The sequence below is a fragment of the Pogonomyrmex barbatus genome, unplaced genomic scaffold (genome assembly GCF_055798465.1).
Source record: "Pogonomyrmex barbatus isolate J1 unplaced genomic scaffold, ASM5579846v1 scaffold2, whole genome shotgun sequence".
Lineage (NCBI taxonomy): Eukaryota > Metazoa > Arthropoda > Insecta > Hymenoptera > Formicidae > Pogonomyrmex > Pogonomyrmex barbatus.
In genome coordinates this window covers 589,951-606,136 of record NW_028297116.1, presented here as the reverse complement: position 1 = coordinate 606,136, position 16,186 = coordinate 589,951, and the positions used below count along the sequence as shown (strand labels likewise).

At 28.3% G+C, this 16,186-nt stretch overlaps 3 protein-coding genes across 6 annotated transcripts in view; 1 reads left to right on the top strand and 2 right to left on the bottom strand.

Annotated features, from left to right (window-relative positions):
- Adcy2 (adenylate cyclase type 2 Ac76E) overlaps positions 1-5,579 on the top strand; it is a 39,549-nt gene extending 33,970 nt beyond the window's left edge. For 3 of the 4 annotated variants that reach the window (XM_011636959.3, XM_011636956.3, XM_011636958.3), the window contains exons 11-19: positions 380-485; positions 572-630; positions 950-1,120; positions 2,515-2,752; positions 3,289-3,452; positions 3,551-3,788; positions 3,958-4,212; positions 4,317-4,434; positions 4,705-5,579. In XM_011636959.3, the coding sequence (XP_011635261.2) occupies positions 380-485; positions 572-630; positions 950-1,120; positions 2,515-2,752; positions 3,289-3,452; positions 3,551-3,788; positions 3,958-4,212; positions 4,317-4,434; positions 4,705-4,970 (1,615 nt within the window). In that variant the 3' untranslated portion in view covers positions 4,971-5,579. The remainder of the gene's footprint in view (positions 1-379; positions 486-571; positions 631-949; positions 1,121-2,514; positions 2,753-3,288; positions 3,453-3,550; positions 3,789-3,957; positions 4,213-4,316; positions 4,435-4,704) is intronic. The other variant, XM_011636957.3, reaches the window with a different exon arrangement.
- Positions 5,580-6,093: 514 nt separating this feature from the next.
- On the bottom strand, positions 6,094-12,310 carry Hexo1 (beta-hexosaminidase 1). Its single transcript, XM_011636960.3, has 6 exons — positions 12,047-12,310; positions 10,226-10,637; positions 9,177-9,620; positions 7,172-7,683; positions 6,814-6,944; positions 6,094-6,425 (listed from the first exon to the last, which is right to left on the bottom strand). Exons 1-6 carry the CDS (start codon positions 12,103-12,105, stop codon positions 6,193-6,195), a joined length of 1,791 nt encoding a protein of 596 aa, XP_011635262.2. The 5' UTR covers positions 12,106-12,310; the 3' UTR covers positions 6,094-6,192.
- A 2,018-nt stretch (positions 12,311-14,328) lies between these two features.
- On the bottom strand, positions 14,329-16,021 carry MED10 (mediator complex subunit 10). The gene is made up of 3 exons (XM_011636961.2): positions 15,443-16,021; positions 14,707-14,796; positions 14,329-14,621 (listed from the first exon to the last, which is right to left on the bottom strand). Exons 1-3 carry the CDS (start codon positions 15,562-15,564, stop codon positions 14,432-14,434), a joined length of 402 nt encoding a protein of 133 aa, XP_011635263.1. The 5' UTR covers positions 15,565-16,021; the 3' UTR covers positions 14,329-14,431.
- Between the last annotated feature and the right edge of the window lie 165 nt (positions 16,022-16,186).

Sequence of the window (16,186 nt, the reverse complement as noted above, 5' to 3'; positions counted from 1 at the left end):
AAAACTGTCTCCAAAATTAATCTGCGATTTTTCGTCGTTTTATTGCTAATTTTTTTTGAAAATGACAAATATATTGCTGGCATTAGTGTGACATAAGATCACAAAAAGTTTGCACAGGATTTGTACATACATCGTATACGTGTGTGTTTAAAAATAACATAAAAAAACATAAATTTCTCATTCGTTGTTTTTCTGTGCACACATTGATTGGTAAACGATTGGTTTTTAATTGGAGCATGCGCGCGTGTGTTTACTGTTTTATTAAAAACAACACACATTATATTATGAAAGAGCATATATTACAGACAATGTTAAATTATTAACATATTCAATAATTTATTAATAATAATATTTATAAACAATATATATTTTATATCAGGTCCAGGCCCAGTAGTAAAATGACAAAATACGTGGAATGTTGGGGCGCAGACAAACCTTTCGCCAATATAGCGGAAGCAACGTTAGCAAAGAATATTGGCCTAACAGTAAGAATTACTATTTTTTTTTTTTCAATAAATAGTTTTAAAAATAAGTTTTAGAAATAATTAAAATGCATGCCTTTTTCTGACAGAGCATCGCAATGATTGAGTCGAATCTATTGGCGAACAATACCAACTGCTTTAACATACAGTGAGTTATAAATTACTTAATATTATTATATCAATATCAACAGAAATTGAGATTATTCATTTAACGTCAACATTAATATAACCCAATTATTATCCATTAATACGTAGATTTAATTAGAATAATTTAATTAGAATTATATCATTCCGTTATGTATATTATACGGGATTTGTATGTAGCTGTTATGCTATTACAATTAATTAATTATTTCAATTTGTTTAAATAAATATAATTTTGAAGCGATAATTCGCAAAAATCGTGCTCATATTAAATCAATGATAATTTGTAACAGAAATGTTCTCGACTTTTATGTACAATGTAGACACTGGTGCGGCAGAACTGAAGGAATTTCGCCTTTTACTTATTGGTTCAAGGACAAAAATCAAGAACAGCTGTATCGTGAGCAGAGGGATGAACAATATCCTTGGTACGTTGTGGCCTCTAATGTGATTTATGCAATGATGTTCTGCATTCAAATTATCTATTTACCAAGGTGAGTTTTTCTGTCTCTCTTGCAAATTAATCGAATATTTAACTCACTTTATTCTCTTTCTTTTTTTTATAGAAGATTATTTTATTACAAAGTACATTTTTAATGCCATAACTCCTAAAATCGCTGTTAAATCTCTTTGTACATGCCTCTAAATCCGTCCGTAATGCCTAATGCCTAATGCTGCTTGATCTCTGTGATGGAATGAAATCTACTAATGGACACATTATGTTCCCTGTGGATGTAGTAGATATTATTTGATTTCATCCGATTACAGAGATAGGCGTGATTACTATTAGAATCCATGGTAGGATTTAGGAAAATCGTGCGATGTTATGAGGTCTGTTCCTTTTAGCTGGATTTCTTGCACGGTTTATCTTCTTTTTTCTCTCCAATGTGAAAAAAGATATTTCATTATTTTTTTTTTTTTTTTTTTTTTTTTTGATTACACGAATATGTACACGTTTCTTTCATTTAAAGAGACATTTTATTACCGTACCGTAAAATTATTTTTATTAACCTTTTCTGACTGTTCTACGACGTTAACATTCATAATAATTTTATTCCATATTTTAGCTATAACGCAATATCAAGACAATATTAATATATTTTTTTAATAACATTTTTATAAAGCTTCTAGTTAATGTTCATTGATTGTTTTTTAAAATTATGAAATAGCTATAATTAATCCATATAACTTCCATAAGACATCTCCATAGACGTTCAATGAAGGTTTAATGGAAATTAGAAATGTAGAATTATGTGGAATTGTTCAATAGACAATGGAAGTTATATAGACTTCTAAGTAGTTATGAAGAACCTCCAGAGTGAAAAACCGATTAAAGATTTCTATTCTTTGTATTATAGATATTTAAGAAATATATAGAATGGTTCAAAAAATGTTTGCCCTTGAAATGTCGTGAAACATCTTTTATACACAAACTTTGCAAGTATATAGCAATATTGCTGCAGTGGGTTGCTACGATCTACGAACTAATTAGTTTCTATTGATAATGAATTGTGCTGCCTCCGTTATCTTTTATATACAATATTTATGAACTATTTTCTTTATAATTTAAAACTAAACTTTGAACAAAATGTTTAGAAAAGAAAAATTTTCAGAATTAAATTAGACATTTTAAAAACAAAATTATTGACTTAGCCTATAAAATATTATCAACTTTTATTTAATTAAAAAATTATTTTGAAAAAAAACAATAAAAAAACAATACAAAAAATAATAAAAATAAAGATGTATTGTTTAGATATAATACTTGACAAAAGATTATGTTTAAGAAAGTCTCGTAAATTATATATATAAATAAATAAAATAAATTAAATGAATGTTCCCAAAAATTTAATATCTTAAAAACTAATTTCCTCATTTATTTCCGCAGAAGCATCATAGTTTACGGTTGCTTTGCAGCTGGATTAGCATCCCTGATTATATTTGCCATGATTTCTTGGTACAATGGAAAGACCGACACTGATAATATTGAAGAAATAACGAATCAAATCGCATTTAGCCGTGGTATTCGCATAACAGTATATTTGATAACGGCACTATTAGCCATCGCATCATCAGTCATCAGTCTGGTCGAAGTTGATCAGATTACTGGATACAATATCGTACCTGTGCGTATATCCAAAATTAGATCATAAATTATTTCATAAAAAGATATAAAATAGCATCTAGCAATATTATTTTTGGTGCTCAAATAAATCATAATTACCTTTATAATTTAAATATTAGCAATAAATTTACAAATATATATACAAATTAAGTATTATTAATATTAAAAATCAGAAATTTAGATATATATATATATATATATATATATATATATATATTTAATAAATTAATTTAACTTTTATCATTAATAATAAGAAAAAAAACAATAAAATATTTCAACAATTTATAATTAGATATAATTATCATATTTACAATAAATAAGGTCTATTTATCTATTTTATTATTTTACATTTTTTTAAAGAAAATATATTCCTCGTATTTTACAAATTTTTCATCTTTTTATATTATTAGCTATAATTCTATTATTTACCGTAATCTTTTTACTGTTTACATAAATTCTATTTACATTCCTGATAAGACAAATATTTATGTGTTTATATACTTATTATTCGCTTTTAACAAATAACACATTTTTTAGGTGTACATATATTCTCCAGTCATAGCATTAATAGTCGGTTGGACACATCTGAGAGTTGATTTTTTGCTGAAGTTAAGCGTAATGCTCCTATCCATTGTTGTAATACTCGTCATTTTCTCTCAAGCACCAGTAATCCAACTGTATTACGAAAGCTCTGGCGCAAAGTAAGTGAGATACTCTCAAAATATAGACAGCACATGTTATAACTCGCAAGCTTATTAGTGCAAAATCTCGCAATGTTACGTAAGCTACATTCCGTTAGATTTTACAGCGTCCATTATCTGATGCAAATTGGATATTTACTGCTACTCGTCAGTCTGATACTTCACGTTCTTGACCGACAAGTAGAATATTCATCCAGGACGGATATTCTGTGGAAGAGCAAGCTCAGAGTCGAGCAGGACGAAGTGGAAACCATGAGAGGCATCAACAAGATTCTCTTAGAAAACATTCTTCCAGCTCATGTAGCTGATCACTTTTTAGCTACAAGAACTACACAGGTTAGCTTTCCAAATTTTGATTTTTGGAATTATCTTCATTGTATGGTTAGTGAATTAATTCGTTAAAAAAAAAAAAAAAATGATAATCTTGACAAATTTAAGTAGTTAGATGTAATCATCAGAATTCTTTTACGTGATTGACACACGATTAATATTTTTTAATTAACAGGAACTCTATCACGAAAGATATAGCAGTATCGCTGTAATGTTTGCGTCGATTCCGAATTACAAGGAATTTTATGACGAGACCGACATAAACAAGCAAGGTCTCGAGTGTCTACGTCTACTTAATGAGATTATTTGTGATTTCGACAAACTCTTACTCAAACCGAAATTCTCGGGAATCGAAAAAATTAAGACGATAGGTAGTACTTACATGCTGGCATCTGGTCTAAGTCCAGGAAAGGAAGATGGTGATGGCAAAGTAAGATCAAACTTTAAAATAGGAACTTTGTAACTTATTTAATTTTTTATGAAATCTATTCTCAAGTTGTTGAAAATAATATTATCTTTATTGGTTTCACACAGGATCCATTAAAACAACAAGATCATAATGTAATTGTACTCGTCGAGTTTGCCATTGCACTTATGACAATTCTGGATCAGATCAACAGAGATTCTTTTCAAAGATTCAAGTTGAGAATGGGTAAGAATTGAAAATAATTATATAATAAATTATATAATAAATAATTATATAGCAAAAAATAGGACTAATATTATATTATTTGTTATTGTATATACGTATTATTATTAAATTTTATTAAAATACATTTTTCTAAATTAAAATCATTTAATCATTTTAAAAAGAAAACAAATGTTTTAAATAAAAAAATTACATATACGTATATTAATATGTGCGCAATCGTTTGTTTAATTCTCCGCAAGATAAATAAAGATGAAATATTTTTCATCGCAGGCTTAAATCACGGTCCGGTAATAGCGGGAGTCGTAGGAGCTCAAAAACCGCAATATGACATTTGGGGAAATACCGTGAACGTTGCTTCTAGAATGGATAGTTGCGGTGAAATGGGAAAGCTTCAAGTCACCGAGGACACTGCCAAGATCCTCATCGACGCCGGATATGAGCTTGTTTGCCGAGGACCGACGTACGTGAAGGGCAAGGGAACTCTCATCACGTATTTCGTGAAGACACCTCTTGACGATAAAGGGGATAATTATTAACAATAAGACATTCGTCGAAGAGATTTAAATAATCAAATTTTATCTCGCAATTAAGAAAAATTTACCTCACTGGCATGATTGATCCTCATAAGTTTGAATGTATATGAATATCCAATGAAAAAATAACGGTAACATGAAAAATTGCAAAAAACAGGATTTTATTTCATTTAAATTTGCATAAAAAAATATGCATATCAAATCATTGATATATATATATATATATATATATATATATATATATATCAAAAATTGAGTGATTCTAAGATTTTAACTTTATCTATTAAGGGGGACCAACAGGATAAAGAATTTAAAAAATTGATTTTTTGCCTTTTCTTAAAATATTATTTGTAGAATACGTTACTAAAATATTAAAATTCAAAATTGAAACAATTAGTTATCTTTATGCCCTTAGCCATGGAACTCAACGCAGATATAAATTCAATAATAATAAGTTAAGACCTAATTGGCTTCAAATAAATATTATTTTATTTGATCGTCGTCCCTCATTCCCTTTTTGTATTATTTTTACATACATAACTTATAAATGTTTGTTAGGTTATTCTTTTTTCATAAATTAAAATAATAAAGCTTTATTTATATACAATACAATGTTTTTTTTATATGTCATTTGCACAAAAGATTGTTTTAGGTCTCCTCGTATATCAAAAATAAATCTTTTCTTTTTCTCTTTTCTCTCTAATTTAAATGTAACAAAAAAAATGTAACAAAAAAAATGAATTAGACAAATTATACAAAGTTAAACATGTAAAAAAAAATATATGCTTAAGTTAGAAGCAATCGTTTTGCGCGATACGATTCGGCTATCGCCAAATTACTGAACTACAGGCAGTTGATATTAAAAAATTGAAAGGACTGCAGAATACAATTACAGACTACAATACATTTACAATTTCGATCTTCTCATTTATTTTTGAATAGTATGCCTTACTGTTTAGCAAACGTCACAATTGTTGGGGATTATATTGTACCTTCGTATGTTTTATCAAAGAATCGACACGACCCTAATGTCGTTTGTATTAGAATAGTTACTTTAGATTTGAAGATAAAGAAAGAAAGATAAAGAGAGAAAAATCTAAGAAAAAAAAATAAAACGTTAACAGAATTAAAACAACATGCTTTATTTCAATATTAAAAATGTCTAGAAACGGTAAAAGATTATGTAGGAGCGATTATGTAGACAGTTTTATAATATCTTTAGGATTTATGCATAGCACGAGCCTTGATTCTGTATGCACCATTCAGGTTGTAAACTATCCGAGTAGATTTTTCGTTCGATGAGTCTTTCGCGATGCCTCAACATTCTCTGTTCGGCATGATGCCACTTGGAATCCGGCTCGCTCCACAATCTTTCAGCCATCGCGGCCGATCTTGGCCACAATCTAGAATCGGTGTTCGCGCTATCAGCCTGTTCGGTCCAAAGCGCTGCTTCTCCACCTAGAAAAAAAAAAATATATATATATATAGGAAATAAAATTATTTATCAATCTTATCGCAGTTATTTTAGCATATATTGACATCGTGAAATAAATTTTATAAACAAATATTTCTACAATTACAAAATAATATTTAAATAAATCTATATATTTTTTTTATCATCCATTGTATACATTTCTTTATCAAATTTAATTCAACTAGAACTCTTAACAATATTTCTAAATATTGTTCCTTTCTTTAATGCGTGTTCATGAAAAAAACGTCAACAATTTTTTATTAAGTAATTATAATGCAATTAATGTAATTTTAATCTGCTATTTAATGTTAATATTAATATAATCTCGTACAGTTCATAAAAATATTAATAAGATTACATTAGGAACTTTACCTAAAATAAGATGCTTCTTATTCCCGTAACCTTGTTTCTTGATCATGTCCAATGGAGAATTATCGTAAATCGTTTGCCAGCCCTTATAAGGCGCGCACCAATTGACACCTTCGCCTACCCAAGCTGCAAATCTAAGAATCGAGAAGAGAAAAATATAATTAATATTTAATTATAAAAAGAAAATATAAGTAATATAGCACAAACAATAATTATCAATGCTAATTTGTATATATAAAAGAATATTATATTTCATATATGCATTATATTTAATATTTAATCATAAAATTGTTTTAAAAATACTATATTACGGCTTATGATAATGAAGATAAATATATGTCATTTCATAATATTTTCTTACCCACAGTCAAGATATAAAGCGTCGTAATTTGAGAAAATAATCTTGAAGTCATTTTTAAGTAGCCTGCCGATAGTTGCGTCACTCCCAGTTGTCCAAATCTGGATAATGTATTTTGCAGGATCCAGATGTTTAATATTCTCCTCACTCGTTAATCCGCTGGTCCACAAAATAGCCGGAATATCTTTGCCACCGTTGGCAATCTTCAGTTTTTCCAGAGCTCTTTCCTGGAAGTAGTCCCACAATAGATAGAAACTACTCTCGCTAAGATCCCATCCTTTCTTTTGCATCCAATCGGTGATGATGTTTTGGGATTTCCAGCAGTTGATATTTACTTCATCGCCGCCCATGTGGAAGATGTCTGGCTGTTGGAAATCTTCCATCATATCCTTGTAAATTCCTTCAAGAATCTCATACATCCTTTCACTGGTAGGATTCAATTGACCACATGGCGGTTCCACGCAAAAGTCCTTCCATGGTTCAGCTTTGAAGCAAACTGTCGCATTGTCGCCTACCTATTCATTAACATAAAGTTATTGCCTACGAGTTTGAATCGGTCTAAAATCGATTAAATTAGATATGTGTTATGAATTCAGATTCAATGGAAAGTGTGTAAAGAGAAAAAAGTGTGACATACTAAATTATCAATAGATTTACTGCGAAATGATTTATATAATTTTGATATATCTTTATAAAATATAAGCATCTAGTCGTTAAAATTTTTAAATTTTTTAAATTTTTAAATTTGAACATAATTCTAGTAACTTAAAACAGATCATATAACATCATTAATCGCTTTCAAAGCAATCAAATTATATTGCAATCAAAAACGCTAAAAATATCACGAATGATAAATAAAGCTCTTGAGTCCAATCAATTTCATTAATTCCGTCTCCTAAATTATTTACAATTATTAACAATTTCTATTGATAAAAAATGAATAATTTTAAAACTAAACTAAACTATTAAAAATATTTTCAATACAAATAAGAAAAAGTTAAAATCTCCAATATGAAACCTATTTGATGTTTTTGATATGCATAATAATAATAATAATAATAATAATAATAATAATAATAATAATAATAATAATAATAATAATGATAATAATATATATGTTCTATAATATATTTCTATAATACATATAGATGTTAATATAATATATATATATATATATATATATATGTTGTTAAATTTTATTTTTAATTATATAATCTACAAAAATTAATATACGCACTTTTCCAAAGTATTATTATTATAAAATCAACATGTGTACCTAAAAGCATTTTTAACAAAAAAATAACTCTCCAAATTTTCAACATCTGCGTACATAATCTTTTAATCAATAATTATTAATGCAGATACGGATGTTAACAAACACGCCATTTCATTAATTGTTCATGTCAATGAGATATGAACAATTAAAAAAATGTTAATACAATTTCAGAAAAACAATCAAAAAACAGTTGGACAAATTCTTATAAATGCTCTCTTTGGCGCTTATATTGATTGTATAAACATGTTTTTTATCAAGAAGAATATTATTTCTGGACACATCATCGCATTGAATTAAATAAAATTTTTTCCCGATTAATTAAAAAATAAAATTTAATAATCATTATTGCAGTAAATATATATCCTCAAATATATCTTTCTTCTTTTCTTTTTATAATATAATATTTTATACATATATATATATATATATATATATATATATATATATATATATATATATATGATACTACATTTTACATTTAAGGTAAAGTCTTTCAGCGTTTACGCTATTATAAATTTACATGATATTGAAGTTGATATTATAGTTATATATTGAAGTTGAGTATTGTAATTATTGTTAAATATAAATCCACATTTTTTTCATGATAACGAAGATGTCTTATATGACTTCCATTCCAAGATAAAAGACAAACTATCGTCTATTAGATGTATCACGAGTACTATTTGTCAGAAGTCACATCCACTTGCTAACACCGTAGAAATTATAACTCACCCACTGCCAGCCTTCACCGACGTGCGCAGGTGCATCGAATTCCGGCAAGACTCTGACACCGCGAACCAAGGCGTAATCGATGATTTCCTTGATCATCTCGGATGTGTAGATCTTGGTCGGCGTGTAGCTACCGTACTTGACAAAATCAGGCCACGTTTTACTGACGTAGGGGAAACTCTGGGAGTCGGTGATGTGCCAGTGGAACGTGTTCATCTTAGACATGGATATACCGTCGATTGTCCGCAGAATCGTCTCCTTGTCGACATAGTTTCGGCTGGTATCCAGAAGGATCCCGCGATAAGGATACTTCGGACCATCTACGATATATACTTCATTGGCTACTTTAATTTCATTGCGCAAGTCGTCAAAGACGATCAGCTGGCTGAGGGTCTCCATTGCGTGTCGAGCTCCGAAATACGTGTTTGCGGTGATATGGGCTTCTACCTAAAAATTATTTTTATAAATTTTAATTACGAATATATTGATATATAAATAAATATATATAAATATATAAATAAATCTTAATATATGATATTTAGATATTTTATTATTTAAGGCGACTTTTAAATTTTCGTGTGATTTGCTTTCAAAAATAACAAGGCAAAAAGATGAAGAGAAAAACTGTGATAAAAAATCTGAAAAAATAGCAGAAGATATACGTGAGGAAAGAAGTTCAAAGAGCGAATGCAATAATAAAAGATGTAGAGAATACAGAAAAGAATATTTAAATTTTGGTCAGTCTAAAATAAAAAAGAATTGGAAAGTGAGAAAGAAAATAGAGAGATGTTCAAATAGAAAAGAAGAATAAGGAAAAAGGAAATAGAAAAAAAAAACTAAACAAAAAACAAATTTTGATTATTCTAAAATGAAAAAATAAAGTTTTATTTTTGAGTTAGTTCGTCTTACATAAATATATTACTTCAAATAAATTGGAATTTATTTGGCTGGGTGATCTAGACCCGTTGATATTTTTATGAGAATACAAATGTTAATTTATTCAACATCGGATTTCTTGTTTTTATAACTTAACTTTTTTTATTGTAACTTACCTGTCCATCGACCATAACCACTTGAAGAGTGTAGCTCTCGTCCGTTTCCAAGGTCAACTTAGCATTAGTGGAATCAAGTCCTTCGTTAAAACGTATCACTAGCCCGGTCCCACCTGCATTCAAAGAGACAGGACCACTAAGTTTCTTCGCATTCTCCTTCATAAGATCCACGTTCCTCTGAAGGAGGTTTCCCACTACCGTCTGAGTGGATATTCCGGCAAGAACGATGTTCTCAGGATTAAGCTGTACCACAGTTTTGCCGAAGGACATATGTCCTGTCGGCTTCGGCCACAGAGTTCCACCTTGACCGCATGATAATTGACATACGCTAAGAGCGACCGGGTTGGTGTCCTGTTCAGTGATCAATACCTTCTTGCACAGACCGCCATCGCATCTGTAGTGCCAAGGAGAACTGTAATTTGAAGAAAGAAAAAAATTGGCATTATCAAACATTTCAAGAAAATGATTTTTCGTCTTCGTTTAATTTTACTTCATTAAACTTTCTCATTATTTTTTGTTCACTACTAATTTTATTATTTTTGCATAACTGCAATTCTTTGCTTTAGCTATATGAAAATTAATCGCGAAAGCATAATAGTACTCGAGATAATAACTAGGTAAGAATACTAGAAGAAATAAATAATAACATAATAGTACAAACATAATAACACAATAGATAATATAATATAGATAATATAATATAATATAATAATATAATAGATAAGATATATATAAATAATATAATATAATAGATAAGAATATAATAGATAATATAATATAATAGATAAGAAATAAATTATCAATCAACCAAATCTGTCGCAAATAAATTACATATTAATTTTTTTAATATTATATCGTATTTATATTTACTTATTGTATTCATTTTTTCATATTAAAAAAAAGTGCGATTATAAGAAAGAATAAAATTATTTTGTATGTATTATAAATTTACAATGTTGCAAATAAATTTATCGAAGGTCAAAAAATAATTCTTTCTTATTAAGAAAGAGAACAGTTGATTCTATCTCATTATTATTCACCGTTACGTTGAGCCGTCGTGAAAAGATTCCTAAGTGGACATTTACAATTTTACCGCATTCAAGCTTGAGGAGTGCGAGAGGCAGTAAAAACTCAATAATCTTTCAAATGTCTTTGAACTTCGGGAAGACGTCGAAGCGATCGATGCGGTCTATTTCTCAATAAACTCACCCACCTGTTGCTTTCACCGTATACTAAGTGGAATTACCTTTCTATTTAAAACTAATACATACGATCGAACAGTGATTCGAACACCATTACTCGATTGCTTTGGAACAGTCACGATATATGTATACGCATTGTCTCCAGCATAATAATAATAATTGAAATGATAATAATTGACAATGACAACAAGATGAAAGCGATTTGATAATAAAACTCAACTCACTGACATAACACTTTTCAATGAATCAAAATTTAAATTTATCAAAATTATTACCGATTTTAATCAAACGTCAATTATATCAAAATCTTTATATATACAATTACTCTTTTGAAGCCTCCACGAGTATTTTCTTTTCTTCAAAATTAAATCGCATGATTTGCGAGTTAGAAACTGTGAGAGTCAAGAATTGTTAAATGCTAAAGACATTAACAATAATTTATGATTCGGTGGTGACAACCTACAAACCGGAATGAGCTTTATATTTTTTATGTAAAAATAGCAACACAAGTAACAATTAATATAATATAAGCTATAGCTATTTTCCGTTGTATCGAAAATTAGATTGGAAAATTAAACAAAATTAAAACGGGACCAATCTCTCTCAGCTTGGTACTCACGTGTATGCCTGATTGGTACCGTATTGAAGCGCGAGGACAACGAGCAGTAGTGGAAGCATGATCGCCAGGGCTACTGTCAGTCGAACGCTCGATTGTCGTCTGCAGAATGACTTTATCCTTCGCTGAAAGATCGCACACGTTCAACACGTTGCTGTGTTGTATTTGCGAAGTGGAGGGGAAAAGCCGAGTGGGATAGAACAGATGTCTTTAATGTGCGAAAAATGGCATGCACATGGATTAGAAATAATTTCGCTACATCATAGGATGAACTCCATCCTTTGAAGACAAACACACACACACACACACACACACACACACACACACACACACACACACACACACACACAGAATGTAAATAAATTGTAAAATTTTATTATGAAAATATTGCCGGATTGCATTTAACAAAATTTGTTTTCATTGAGATATTGATCTTCTGTTACTAAAATTAAATAATTTTTTTGACAGCATAAACGTTCTTCTACATCAATATATTTGCATTTAAATTTCTTTGCTTTCAATTTATTACGAAACAAAGATTTAATGTTAAATTTAATACGTAAATGCATTTCATATATTTCAAATGATTTATCCAAATTGTGGTCTTATTTAATTTAATATAGCGGTACCAATATTAATTTTTTAATGCAAAATGAATCTAATCTCATCATAATATAAAATTATATTTATTATTTAAAAGTAACAAGTTGTGTTAATTTAACATTTTTTGAGAAGTTTTTAATAATTTTACATTTAAAATTACTTAAATATAAAATCACAAAAAAACAATCTAGTTTATACAACAAATATCTAAACAAATTTACGAATATGTTGAATGTTTAATATATATATAAATGTGTTGAATATTTAATATAAAAGTTTAACCAATATATTTTTTAAGATATGGATATATCCATATTTCCTATCATCATGCGCATTATTTATTATCTGTAATGTTATATACATAACATGTAATATACTTAATTAAAAGTAGATATCAAATATTCACTCAGCTGTTTCTCTGACAAAATATATTTATATGAGATAAATGTTATCATAATCATTTCATCTTGAGATGACTGTCCCAATAATAAGTCACTTAAGCACGTTGGTCACGATTTATATAATTATTATGTTAAAAATAAAAAAAAGAACAAATAGAATATCAATTTTTTATAATAATTTGAATTTTTTGAATGAGTTTTTATATAAAACAAAACATCAACTTATTTATATATAAAATAATTATTTAGATTTTAATAAACATCTATTGATAGCATAAAAATTAATTAAAATTTGATAAAATGATAAAAATTTTATCCGATCATTCAATTATCTCAATAATAAATAGTAATCAATATTCCAATAAATAATTGGAATATTGATTCATAATCGTATTACGTGAGAAAATTAAACTGATAAAAGTATATTATTTTATTTAAAAATATTTTATCATTTTTTTATAAAAAGTATAAATGAATTATTTTTAGATGAGCAAGTTAAATCTTTAAATTACGAATTTAGACCGACTAAATGCGATGTGTAATGCGATACGTTCTTTCAAGGCATCGATGCACTCAGAGAAAAACAATGAGTGTCGTAAATTTTAACAATCGACGTTAGAGTTTTAATAAGCACTTATTTATTTTGTGAAATGCAATTATATGATATGATTAATAAATAACTAGAATGCGAGATCCCAGCATTTTGTAATTTATTCATTTTTTTTTTGACGAAAATCTTGGCAAGCAAAATGTTATAATAATGAGGACACTTTTGCAATACAATACACAGCTTTTATGTACATGTATGCTAAAGACTATTCCTTCCATTATTGTATGATTGGAAAAGTAATAGTAATTCAAAGTTGCAAAAATCGAAGAATTGTAGAAAATAAATAAAAGAAATAAAAGAAATAAAAGAAATTTAAGAAATAATAGGAAATTTAAATAAGAAATTTAAATAGGAATTAGAAAAGGATCATTGTGATGTTCTGTAATCGTGAAATCTAGAGAAGAGAAGAGTTTCCATATATTTTTAACTTCAACAAAATTATTTAAAAAAGTTGTACAAAAAATAAAAAATTTGCATTTAAATAATATGTTAAAAATTATCAAACATCCTGTGTAGCACCCCCCCCTCCACACATACATACATACACACACCCACACCCTTCTTGTGTACAGTGGTATGTGTGTGTGTGTGTGTATATGTATGTGTATTGCGTACATTACACACATACACACAGCATGCACTCCCAAAGAATTTAATGTTAACAATATATGTAAACAGAATGTTTTTTAATATAGTTATTGAAAACATAAATTACATAGCAATATTTACAAAAAGATATATTTATTAAGATACAGTCCTTAAAATTAGATTATTTTATTCATCTCCACGAATTGCTCTATATTTGGCTAGTTCATTTGGAAAAACTCGATTTAACTCCACCAGCATATTTGCCTTAAATTTCCTATAGGCATCAATTTTCCCTTTTACTTGCTCATTTTTTGTTAAAGCTTTTTCTATACAGTCTTTAGTATATAACTGAGGATTCCTTCCTTGGTCAATATAACTGCAACAAGTTTTTTTTATAATATTAACTTTATTAGTTAAAAGTTAGTTGAACACATCAAACTTAAAAATATTATTAAACTTACTCAAATACTTCCAGTGGCACATGAATCTCTTGAGATTGTACTTGAGATTTTAGCTTGTCGATCTCCTGTAAGCCATTGACTAAGCCTTGACTAAAAAAAATTTATCAAAGATATACATTTAATAAATTTTAGATGATGAATGCTTTCCAGCAACAGACGCAAGTCAACAACAAGTAGTTTTCTTTTTTTGTCATCTATTATTTTTGTTCTTTACTGAATGTTAAACAAAAACAGATGATATAATTAGATTTATGTCAATTCACGTTTCTTGCTGAAAAGCAAATATTAACTATGATTTATAATAACTATGATTTATAATAACTATGATTTATAACTATACAAATATAAAGCCTTTATTAAATAAATCACATCTTACAATAATTAAAAAATAATAATAAAATTGTCTATTTGTTTGAACAACATATATCTATTGTAATTATCATTATCATTATTGAAATAATAAAATCTACATGCTCCTAAGAAATGTGCTTTTCTCCATATGAAACCATGTAACATTGAAGATCTCTATTGTTAATTTAATCTTTTAATTACATTCTGGATTTCGAAAGCACGTTTTTAACAAATATGTGATAAGCGTGAACAATATATTGCTCAATTATAACACAACGCGCATTGCCATTATACACTGCTGTGAGGTTAACTTAAGAAAATTATGTTTCAACGTATGAATTTGAAAATGCATGATGAAAATGATGAATTTTTCATCATTACTTACATCTTCTGGTTTAATACATTTTGTCCTTGAGGCTGAAAATCGCTCACTATGATGCGTATTTGTCGCACATTCTCAATAAAAAGTTCTAATTGAGCCTCTAAGTTCTCCAAAGTGGATGCCATTTTTCTTTTTGTATAAAAATGGCAAAATTGGTAAATTACTTCCAAAATTTGTTGGTAATACGGATACGTTCAGAGAACACGATTTTGTACAATTGTTGAGCCAACACTCGCTTTTATTTAGATTTATATTCTTTCTATTGATTGTATTTTTTGTAGCCCTAAAACTCGTGCTTTCTCGCTGCACTGGACTGTATGTATTAAAATTTTTCTTCTTACAAATGATACTTTATTTTACACCAAAGTTGATGTATATATCTTATTCATTTTATTCACACAAGTATACAGAAACATACACTAGTATAATTAGTATGGGCAAAGTATGGTTTTTATTCGAACCTAATAAAATTAAATATGATAGAAATATGTCTACTGTACCGACTATGAAATCTATGGAAATATGTAGAAATGAAAAACTGAATATTCACTATAGACGTGTCCCCTTGTTGTTCGCCGCATATTGGAAGTATATAGTTCCTGTCACATATATTATAGATTTCAGTATAAGGAGTGAGAGCCATCGCACACAAAATAAGATAGAGCCACTTCCAACTCCAATTAACGTAAGTCCTGGTTTACAATAGGTGATTTAAGCCTTAAGCCATAAGAAATTGACCAATCATAG

Excerpts from the sequence above, each read along its gene's own strand:
- MED10 (XM_011636961.2), bottom strand. The coding sequence starts at position 15,564 with ATGGCATCCACTTTGGAGAACTTAGAGGCTCAATTAGAACTTTTTATT. Across the intron at positions 14,797-15,442 it reads AATGTATTAAACCAGAAGAT|TCAAGGCTTAGTCAATGGCT; the intron begins GTAAGTAATGAT and ends AATTTTTTTTAG. Across the intron at positions 14,622-14,706 it reads GTGCCACTGGAAGTATTTGA|TTATATTGACCAAGGAAGGA; the intron begins GTAAGTTTAATA and ends AACTTGTTGCAG.
- Hexo1 (XM_011636960.3), bottom strand. The coding sequence starts at position 12,105 with ATGCTTCCACTACTGCTCGTTGTCCTCGCGCTTCAATACGGTACCAAT. Across the intron at positions 10,638-12,046 it reads GGTACCAATCAGGCATACAC|TTCTCCTTGGCACTACAGAT; the intron begins GTGAGTACCAAG and ends TTCAAATTACAG. Across the intron at positions 6,426-6,813 it reads TAAGAAGCATCTTATTTTAG|GTGGAGAAGCAGCGCTTTGG; the intron begins GTAAAGTTCCTA and ends TTTTTTTTCTAG.